Source organism: Microtus ochrogaster, chromosome 18 (genome assembly GCF_000317375.1).
Source record: "Microtus ochrogaster isolate Prairie Vole_2 chromosome 18, MicOch1.0, whole genome shotgun sequence".
NCBI classification, from domain to species: Eukaryota; Metazoa; Chordata; class Mammalia; order Rodentia; family Cricetidae; genus Microtus; species Microtus ochrogaster.
In genome coordinates this window covers 47,061,330-47,072,104 of record NC_022020.1, presented here as the reverse complement: position 1 = coordinate 47,072,104, position 10,775 = coordinate 47,061,330, and the positions used below count along the sequence as shown (strand labels likewise).

At 47.0% G+C, this 10,775-nt stretch overlaps 1 protein-coding gene across 1 annotated transcript in view; it reads right to left on the bottom strand.

The window, feature by feature from the left end:
* Positions 1-10,775, bottom strand: part of Pde6a (phosphodiesterase 6A) — a 58,987-nt gene that overhangs the window by 28,613 nt on the left and 19,599 nt on the right. The window contains exons 6-10 of the mRNA XM_005356169.2: positions 8,816-8,880; positions 4,550-4,616; positions 2,397-2,444; positions 1,812-1,961; positions 1,185-1,328 (exon numbers count right to left, since the gene is read on the bottom strand). Of these exons, the coding sequence (XP_005356226.1) occupies positions 1,185-1,328; positions 1,812-1,961; positions 2,397-2,444; positions 4,550-4,616; positions 8,816-8,880 (474 nt within the window). The remainder of the gene's footprint in view (positions 1-1,184; positions 1,329-1,811; positions 1,962-2,396; positions 2,445-4,549; positions 4,617-8,815; positions 8,881-10,775) is intronic.

Sequence of the window (10,775 nt, the reverse complement as noted above, 5' to 3'; positions counted from 1 at the left end):
AGGGGAGGGAAAGGGAGGAGAGGGAAAGGAAAGGAAGGGAAGGTAGATCTCTGAGAACATTGGTTTGGGATGTTTCAGTGTGTGATGTATATAACCAAGGCCATGGGATCTCAACTGGATATCATATCCCCAGCCATTTGACTAACTCAATTTGTCTGTAGGATCTTGGTTTATTCAATACCAACATCTCCAGGAATGCTAAACCACTGATCCTTGCAAATCCATTTCACCATTCACAATAGCACCCCTGATACATGAGAACTTCTATACTCTCCCTGTGGGGTGCTCACCACCTCTCGAACCACCCATTGAGAAAAGTAGTTCATTTTCCTGACAAAGGTTAAGTGAGAACTGTTCTCATACTAGGTGATTTGAGGCCACATCCTCTCCCTCTTTGGAGCCTCCATTTCTTCATCTTTGCACTAGGTAAGAAATCCTTCCCTACTCCCCATGGGGCTAATGCATGTGAAGACTCGAACATACCCTTAAACGGGAATTTGCTGTGTGAACTGTATTTTGCTTTGACAGGGTTTTCTGCAGCTCAGGCTAGCTTCAAGGTCACTATGCAACCAAAGATGACATTGAACTCTTGACCCTCCGTGTCTCAGGTGCCCTGATCACAGAGTTCTCCACTAAGCTTAGTGGATCAAACCCAGGGCTTCATGATGTGCCTCTGAGCATCTGCTCCATCCCTAAATACAAAGTGGTGTAATTATGGGAAGGCTTCCTACTCTGAACTACTTACTGCTCTGCTCACTAAACATGTGTAGGGCTTTTAGGTGAGTGGCCCTGTAGAAGGGAGACTCTGAGAGATGATGCCATAGGTTTGCCAGATAAAAGTGTCCTGCTTAAAATAAGGGGTGATTGGGTGCCCCTGTATCTAGTGCCCAGTCAGTCTTGAGTCAAGGGGAAAGTGGGGTTTCTAGCGCTGTAAGCCAGGGTCAGACCCCAAGAGAGAGGTGACCCTGCAAGGGATACTGCTCCTCAGGCAGTCATTAATGGCTACTCACTGGTGCCCACCTATCCATCCATTCAGCTTTGAGGCCTGCTGCATCTCTGTGCTAGGTGGGAGAGACTGGGATGAACCCAATCAGGACAGGCTGTGCCTCCTGGGCTTCACACCTGGTCTCAGGCTGGCACAGCTCCACAGCCCTACTCCCCCAAAGTGGAACCCTGCTACCCACCAAGATCTTTTGGATTTCCTCGTTGTCACACTTCACATGATATTTGACGATGTCCTGGAAGATGTCCTTCCTGTTTTCAAGTCTGTTCATGGACTCGTAGGTGTCAGGGTTCAAGACTGACCAGCCCAGGAACTGAGTCAAAGACTGCACAGAAAGGAAGAATCAGAGGCAGCGGCAACCTGGGTCCCGGGGCCGGCTGGGGGCGAGACTGTCGAGACCTCTGTTTTCTCAGCTACAACGTGGGTTTGCAAAGCTATGTGGGGCAGGCAAGCAGTGGTAAAATAATGGAGGTCAGTGCATTTTAAACAAAGGTTTATAAAGAAAATGACGTCACGAAAGTAAGAATGTGCAGCCAGCAGGAAGTACACAGGAGCTCTGCGCTTTCTCACGAGTTCTCATGTTAACCTGAAACTGTCCCCAAAAGTGAAGTGCATTAGCCTTATGGGACAGTGAGGAATGGACAAGGAGAAAGTAGCTCTCGAGTCTCCTCAGGACTATGCCCCCCATCCCTCCTTGTGGTCAGGCAGTTAGTTACACACTAGGGTCCCACCAAGAAGTTCTGGAGACCAAGCCTGAAGTTGGTGGACTCTGAACCCCGCCAGGCAAGGGTCACCCAGCATCCCACACCTCCATGAGGGTCTCGTCCATGTCGTCAAAGGGTTTCCCATCTTTGCGGTTGTAAAACGTGGCCACGCCAACGATCTCTTCCTTCTTGTTGACGATTGGCATGGAGAGCACATTTTTAATCATCCACCCAGACTCATCCAGGGGCTCTTTCTGCAAGAGAACGGCAGGGCTTCAGACTCCACCCCTTCCGTGCTGCACTGGTGGCTGGACCTCAAGGACCTGGCTCAGTTGAGAGGACAGGACTCGGATCTTGTGTGGGTTTAGCTGCTTACACACCCTGTGAATTGATTCCCTATGCCAGGAACAATGGTTCCCATCCCCATGATGTCGGGCCTGGCAAGTGCCAGGCATAGTGTTAGGATCAGAAACATCCCAGACAGGGAGTAAGGAGCCTAAGCCCTGGTCCTGAGGTCAGAGAATGAAGGATGTACATTGCCTTGAAACAGAAAGGGACCTTGGGATATAACCAATCGGCGCCTTCTTCCCTTCCCAAGAAAGTACGCCAATCCTGGTGTAGTCTAACATTCTTTCCAGAGAAAGAAAGAAAAAGTCCCTTGGCTAAGAGAACGAATAAAAACAGCTTACCTGGAAAGCAAAAAAGTCCTCAGCCGGTGCGTTCATTATATTGCAAATCTGCAAGCCGGGAGGGGAATAAAGCAGCTGGTCAGGGCTGAGCAAGAGCCGACAAGTCCCGCTCACTATTCAGAGCACATGTCCTTGCCCAAGGTGGCGGCGCTGTCCTCATCAGGTGGACAGATTCAAAATGGCTCAGGGCTGATATTGAGGGTACCAGATAGGAAAGGTCACCGGGTAGACTTTTAACTGTTACACTCTCGAGGCTTTTCTAGGCTTTAGAAAAAGCTAAGCGTACAGCTGTAGTTATTAATAACTGCATAGTACCCCATCCTGCGGTTCTTTTGTTAAGTATTTGCATGTTCAGATGCCTGTGTGTGCATGTGTGTTCTGCTTTCTTATTTTTATTGTATATGCATTGTTGTTTTGCCTATATGTAAGTCTGTGTGAGGGTGTCAGATCTTGGAATTACACGCAGTAGGTAAATGCCATGTGGGTGCTGGGAGTTGAACCCGGGTCCTCTGGAAGAGCGGTCAGTGCTGGTCAGTGCTCTTAACCACTGAGCCATCTCTCCAGCTATGAACCACTGAGCCATCTCTCCAGCTATGTTCTGTTTTCCTTTGGGGATTCGGTCTCAGTACATAGCCCTGGCTGACCTATGTGGAGCCAACCTTCCTACGTCTCTTAAAACTACTCTAAACATCTCTGGCTCAGTTAGAGTTCTGTTTTGTTTGACAGGAAAGAATTCTTTCCTTGAGCTGTAAAGTAGACTAAGAAACAGGAAGTGTTCTGACTCCGATTCTGTATTGCTAGATTTCTCTCTTGAAGACTAGGTCAATCTGATCCCTCTGGAGCACTGACAATGGGGCCACCGTGTGCAGCTATGTAGTGTACACTGCACAAAGACATCTGGTTGACTTCTGCAATCCCCCCAGGGAGGGATGCCGTCTTTCAGTTCTCAAAACATTCCCACATGGGCCATGACCGCCCATTGGAGAGGTAGGCTGCCTGGTCTCAGAGGGACAGCTGTCCCTGTTCCTTTCCAAGCACTGCACATACATTGTAGCATCCTTCCAGCCTCTGCAAGGACCATGTCCATCAGATATCCTTACCACCCACCTCATTGTTGCCCTCTCCCAGTGCTGTTTCCCCCAACCCAGGGCATGCTCCAATCTCTCCCACAGCCTTGCTAAACTCCCTCCAGCTGGCACAATCACCATAGCAACTATCCAGGCAAGGATTCTCCTCCTTTCTCTTCTATTTTCCACCTGCTCACTGACCACCATCCCTCAGTTGCTTTCTTATCGGCTTTTGTCCCCACTTTGCCACCAAATCTGCTTTCACTGTGGCTGCCAGGGGCCTCACGCTATGGTGGGACTCCTGCTTCTTTCTCGTCAGATCCCTGTGCTACACACATGTGATATCTTGCATTGCTTCCTTGGTTACCCTGGCACTGTCTCTCCTGGGTCTCCAAACATTTTTGACCTCCTGTGTTTGATCTTCACAGAATCCTCTTTGTCCACCTGCCCCAGAAACCCTGTCATCTCTGGGTTTTGTGACAGATGCATTCTTCCTGGGAGCCTTAACCTGTACCCATGGTTTCCAGCGCTGCCTGACTCCAAGACGCCCCATCCCTGTCTCAGCACTACTCTCTCCGTGGTGGTGCTATCTTGGGGGGCGGGACCTAGTTAGAAGAAATAGGTCACTGGGCTGTGATTTTGGAAGTTGGATGAGGTCCCGGGGCAGGTATTTTGACACACAGGCATGGCAGGAAGTAACACACAGGTGTTCTGCTGTGTTTGTGGGTAGGAGGGGAAGGCTGGGAATGGCAATTAAGTCTGGTGCAAGAGCTTGGTTCTCGGTATCTGGGGATCCGGGTAGACCAGCCTGTCAGGACGCTGTCCTTGGTGTATTTGCACCAGTTTCTATTGTCGGCGACACTGTACACCTTTCTGTGTAAGAACGATTTCTCTGTATTTGCTCATTTCCCCAAATGTCAATTATGTGTTCTTCTCTGTGCGTCAGCTGCTGAGTAAACTGGAAAAACAAAAGACTCTGGCTCAAAAGAGCCACATGGACCGTCATTTCCCTCGCTCTCTTGATTCAAAGTCTTCTTGCTGCCCTACTCGTTCAGACTCCTCCCCCTTCCAAGTTGTGTCACTTACCAGGCCATTTTGGGCCACGTAGGTGGGGAGACCACTCACTAGAGCCCAGTGGTCAGCAGGTGGGTTCCTGTGAAGGCCAAAGACAAATAAATGGCGATTTTCAAGTCTGGGACTGTGCCTTCCCACTTCCCACTGGCCCAGTCCCCCACTTCCACTCACAACAGCTGTCTCAGCCCCAAAGACTGGTCAGCCATCTACTGAACATCCAGAAATGGAAAAAAAGGCCACGGATAGAACATTTTCATGATTGTCCATGAGTTTAACTATCCAAACACTCAACCCACTGCTTGTTACTGACTGCAGAGCAAAAGCTCTGTCATCTTCCCCTGTGACATGGAGAGGCTTAGTCCTGCCACGGACTGAGTGTGAAGCTAACACTTTAATGCTTATTTCTAGGAGAAGCAACACTACGGCTCCTAGACTTACAGTTACATGCTGTATAACAGCGCTTCAGCCAACAGTGGGCCACAATATATGTCAGTGGTCCCATAAGATGTATCACCCAGTGATATCACAGCATCTTTACTGTGTATTGGTACAAAGACAAAACCTGGCAATGTCTTTCTCCAAATGTGTCTCCTTCCTTGAGGAGATACATGATCGTATTACTTTTGCTTGGCTATAGTAAGAATATATACATTAAAAATATAGTAAGAATATATAAATTCAGAAAGAGACATACCAATCATCATCACTCATGAGAAAGTGAATTTGGGGCTAGAAAGATAACTCCAAGGGTAACTGGAGCATATCTGAGGACCTGGGTTCAGATCCCCAGAACCCATGTCAAACAAGCTGAGTGTGACTGCATGCATTTGTTACCATAGCAATGGTGGTGGGGAAAGGGTAGAGACAGGAGCATGACTGGGGCTTGCTAGCCTCCAGCCTAGCTCCAGGTTCAAGGGAGACAGCCTCAAGGGAATCATAGAGAGTGTGATAGAGAGGGACACTCGATATCCTCTGGCCTCAGAATGTGCACACGTGTGCATGTACACACACACACACACACACACACACACACACACACACACACACACCCCTACAGCCCTGAAAGTGAACATTTCAGAAATCCCACACCGATCAAGAACAGCAGTGCCAGCACTTTGGAAGCCCCAGCCCCTCTCAGCCGTGGCCCTAACCCTGAAGAACTGTCATTGTGGTATAATTCCATTGCTTCTCTGCAGCGTTTTCCCACGTGGCTCTGCTCCCTCTCCTCTCTAACCCGATTGGGTTGTTTCTTTCCTTCTCACCACAGTAGCACAATTTATCCATTCACACGTTGCCAATCATCCCTTAGCTCCTTCCCCAGTTTGAGATGAGATGAAACAGCACCGCTAACTCAGTTCTGTACATCTCGGAAATATTGAGTGTACGTCTCCGAAATGTTGAGTAGTAACATGGATATATTTTTAATTTATGAAGTAATTGTACCAATTTTACACCTGTCAGTGGTATGTTACAGTTCCTTTGTTCCATGTCCCTGCCAATACCTAGTGCGTTCAGACTTTTGAATTATAGCCTTACTGGTAGGGTCTGAGAATGCCATCACTGTGGTCTTCCTTATAACAACGTGTTTGATATATGGATTGCCTTTGTGGACTGCCTACTCACGTCTTTCTCTTCCTTTTCCTGTAATGCGGATTTCTTTGTAGACTTGACATGAGGCAGGCATCTGTGTTGTAAGCATCTCATTTCACACCACGACCTTTTTCACACTTTATAATAAACCAGTGTTTTAGGTATGTTGAGGAATTTCCACCTCCTCATGGTTTTGACTTAGTGTAAGTGAGGCACAGGGAATCATGACCGGCCTGTGTGATCAGTAGAATATGGCAGAGATAAATATGTTATCTTTTAAGACTTTTTACATTTACGTGTACGTGTGCTTAATTGTGTGCCACACGTACGGGTGTCCACAGAGACAGGTGTCTTCTTATCCACTCAGGAAATCGGTATCTGTTTTGTCAGCTTTGGGCCATACCTGATGACAATCCTTGTAAAATGGTTCCCACCACACACCCCAGTTGGCAGTGGGCAAGTGGTGGGGTGGTTGCTGGTACCATAGGCCTCAAGGTTGTGCTGCTACAGTGATGTCAGGCATATCCTGACTGACTCAAAGGTTTGTATTAGAAAAAGACTGCTTTCTTTCTTTCTTTCTTTCTTTCTTTCTTTCTTTATTTATTTATTTATTTATTTATTTATTTATTTATTTATTTATTTTTCTCTTTCCTTTTCTTTTCAGAGTGGATTTACAATTTTAATGTAGGTACTGGAAAAGGAGAACAAGTTTACACTAGACCAGCAGGTCTTCAAGAAACCTAAAACAGGCGACACAGGAGAGGGTTAGGTGGAAGGAGAAAGGTGACTGTTATTTGAGCCTGGTGAGGTGTGTTGGCTTAGTAAAGCACTGGGGATGGGGGTGGGGGTGGGGTTGGAGAGATGGCTCAGTGGGTCGAGCACTGGCTAGTGGTGATTGCAGCGGTAGGAGGAGACTAGATCCCCAGAGCAAGCTGGTGGACTCTGGGTTCAAATGAGAGAGCCAGAAGATACTCAACATCGACCTCTAGCCTCTACATATGCACACATGTGTGTACATTCACATTGTGTGGACATGTATGTATACATATGCATGCACACATGAGAAAAAAAGGAAGGAAGGAAGGAAGGAAGGAAGGAAGGAAGGAAGGAAGGAAGGAAGGATGAGAAAAGAAACACCCAGGAAAGCTGTTGAGTTGTGCTAATGCAAAAGACACACATGAGTTTCATAGTGTGAAGGTAGGAAAAGGTGGAAGCTAGGAGTGGTGGCTCCTGCCAGTAATCTGAGTACTTGGGAATCAAGGCAGAAGAATCAGGAGCTGAAGGCCAGCTTCTGCTATACGGCAAGTTCCAGGCCAGCCCAGACTACATGTGACCCTGTTTTTAAAAAGGGGAGAGGGTAGAGGATAAAGAAATAAAAAATAAAAGGAGAAGAAAAGGAGGTTAGAGAGCAGTGTGTTTGAAGATTGCACATTAGAAAATTGAAGGAGGAAAGAAAATGTGCTCAGGAAAACTCAGACCTAGGCATGGGTTACACATCTGTAGTCCCAGCACTCAGGCAGGAGGATTATAAATTGGAGGCCAGTCTTGGATAGTAAGACTGTATTTAAAGTAAAGAAGAGAAAAAGAGGGAGCGAGAGAAAGGGAGGGAGAAAGAGGGGGTGGTGGCAAAGAACTGTTACTTTAGCTAGTTGTTTTGTTTTTATCACAGGTGTTTTTATCAGTATGTCTGGCTGCGCATCATGTGAATGTCTGGTGCCCTTTGAAGCTGTGGAGTTACAAGTGAACCATGTGGGTGCTGTAAATTGAATCCAGGTCCTCCAGAAGAGCAACCATTGCTCTTAACCACTGAGCCATCTCGTCATCCCCAGAACCAGTTTTTAACCAAGCAGGAATGTGCTGGAATAGAGAACCCAGCAAGAGGGGAATGTAAGACTATTTTTCATCCTCAGCTAGCAAAAAACAGACCTGAGAACTGCTTCTCTGGGTGACAGAGGAGTATTTTAGGGTTTGACCTGGTGACTAAGACTGAGTCAGCCTTTCTGGTTATCTCTACTGACTCTGCAGGGAGGGGGCAGCAGCTGAAGTGTGATCCTCCCACTGACTGCAGTTTATGGCGCCCACAATTAAGGCAAGAAAGTGAGTCTGTCTCCAGGAAGAGCTCTGGGCGTGGCTCTTAGTACAGGAAGGGATTCTGGGAGATAAGTTTTCTGGAACACTCTGCTGACCAAACCAACTTATCCCAAAAGGGGTTGTGACTTCTCTGCTCCTAAAATTGTCCTCTACAGGCATCCTTCCTTTCCTGCGCTTCTCTGGATGTGGTGTTCCTTGGGGCCTGAGTCACTTTCTTTCCCAGCTTCTTATTTTTGCTCTTCCCTTTTATTGAACCCCAGAAGTGGCTCCACAGAAGTGGTTGAAAAGCCTCAATTTGAGACCATCATCTGTTTTGGGGGGGGGGTGGAGGGGAGGTGGTGCTGATGCTGCTTGTCAACACAGGCTATTCCTCCTGATATATAACCCAGCATGCTTGCCTTTGATCCAGCTCTTCCCTTTGGGAGACTGGTTCCACCACCTTCTCAGTCTCATTGTTTACCATCCTCCCCCTGCTCTCTCTGCCTCCAACCAAGAACGTGACCGTTCAGAGTGTGCTCAGAGTTCGGTGTCAGGACCCACAGACTTAAGGTATTGGAAATATGCCTGAAGTTTTTCATGTCTGGAGATGAAACTTACGGGATTACTTTGATGTCTTCTTTGCCGTGCAGGATGTAGTCAATGACCTTGTAAAAGTTAATTTCCTGGCAAAAGAGGAAAATTACACACTGAGTCATAGCAGGGCTTCAACAGAGGTGCCCCCATGAAACTAGCCTGATTCTTCCTTCTCTGTTCCAAAAAAAAACCACACACACACACAAGGAAGAGAGCACACAAAGTTTACCCATGCCTAAGACATGGCACCCATACCCCGTCCTTCACTGCATCTGCCCTTGTTTTTCAGGGGCTCCAAGTTTGCCCCTACCTCCCTCTAAGGTTATCTCTGTTACTCTCCAGCCTTCACTATCCTTAGATGACCCTGAAAGAGGGTCATAGGAGGTCATAGGACCAGCTGGCAGGTGGCTCTATTCCTCTTGCTCTCCATGAAAAATTCTATTGTCTTATCAGGTCCTCTGTTTGCCTAAGAGTGATAGGCAGTTTAGCAACCATCTCATGGATGAGCGCTGAGATGCAGGAGAAGGAAGGAGTACTGTATAGTGAGACATTGCAATGAGCCAGCACCAGAGCCGGGGTCCTTGATTTCTAGACCCATTTAACTATGTGATTTAGGGATAGAAGCATAAAATGCCACTGCAGTATCACCCAGACAATGACCACTGGACTGTTGCCAGCCTGCAGACTAGTTGTTACTAAAACACTTAGCTGCGTGTATTTAAGAAGCATTGACTCCGCACTCAAGCCTCTCCCTCAGCTATTAGATCTCTTTTCATTTGTAAAAACAGTGTGGTTACAGGAGTCTGAATAATTCACTTGTTTGGATTGTGTGTGTGTGTGTGTATGTGGGTGCGTGGGTGTGTGCATGCACAAGTTTGTGCTGGCAGGTGTGTGAACCTTTGTGGGTGTGGAAAGGCCAACCGAGGCTGTTCAGTGATTTCTTCCATTACTTTCCATCTTATGTGCCTTTGAGGCATGGTGGCCCCACAAGCAAGCCCAAAGGATTCTCTTTTCCCTCTGCCTACCCTCCCCATCACAGTTGCATAGGAAATAACCACTGAGCTATCTCTCCAGCCCATTGTGTGTGTGTGTGTGTGTGTGTGTGTGCATATGTGTACTCATGTGCGCACATCACAGCAAAGGTGGGGAGATCAGAGGACAACTTGTAGGATTTGATTCTTTCTTCCCATGATGCGGGACCTGAGTTTGATGAGGGATCAAACTCAGATCATCAATCTTTGTGACATGCACCGTTGCCTGCTGAGTCATCTTACCAGCTCTGTTGGTTAGTTGTTTTTTGTTTTTTGTTTTTTGTTTTTTTGAGACAAGATTTAATGTAGTCTTTTCTAGCTAGTCTCAAACTTGATATGCAGGCAAGGTTGACCTCAAGCTTCTGATCTTCTTGTCTCGACCTCTCAAATGCTAGAATTATAGGCATGCACCAAATGCTAGAATTACAGGCATGCACCAAATGCTAGAATTACAGGCTTGACCAAACGCTAGAATAACAGGCATGCACCAAACGCTAAAATAACAGGCATGCACCAAATGCTAGAATTACAGACATACATCAAATGTTAGAATTACAGGCATGCACCTCCACCTGGCTCAGGAATCTGGATCTTGAATCTGACTCCCAAAGAAAAACTACAGAAGGCTCTCACTCTCTACCAGTCAATGAAATGGAATTACAGATAAAGACCTCTGCCGGGCCCAGAGTGCATGAGAATCTTCCATCCTATAAACTTCATTCTGTCTCAGTATTTGCCACAGCGACAAAAATCTTATCGAACTTAATATCCCATCCTACCTATGAGCTTCAGTTGCAGGTGGTAAGTTAGCAGGATGTCTCTAGGACCAAAGTGCACTTATTCTCTGACTCAGCATCTCCACGTACAGAAATGCATGCTATAGACAAGTTCTCAAGGATGCCTGTCACGTCCACAGGTCTCAGCCTCATTGCTTTAAAAGGCCTTGCAACAAC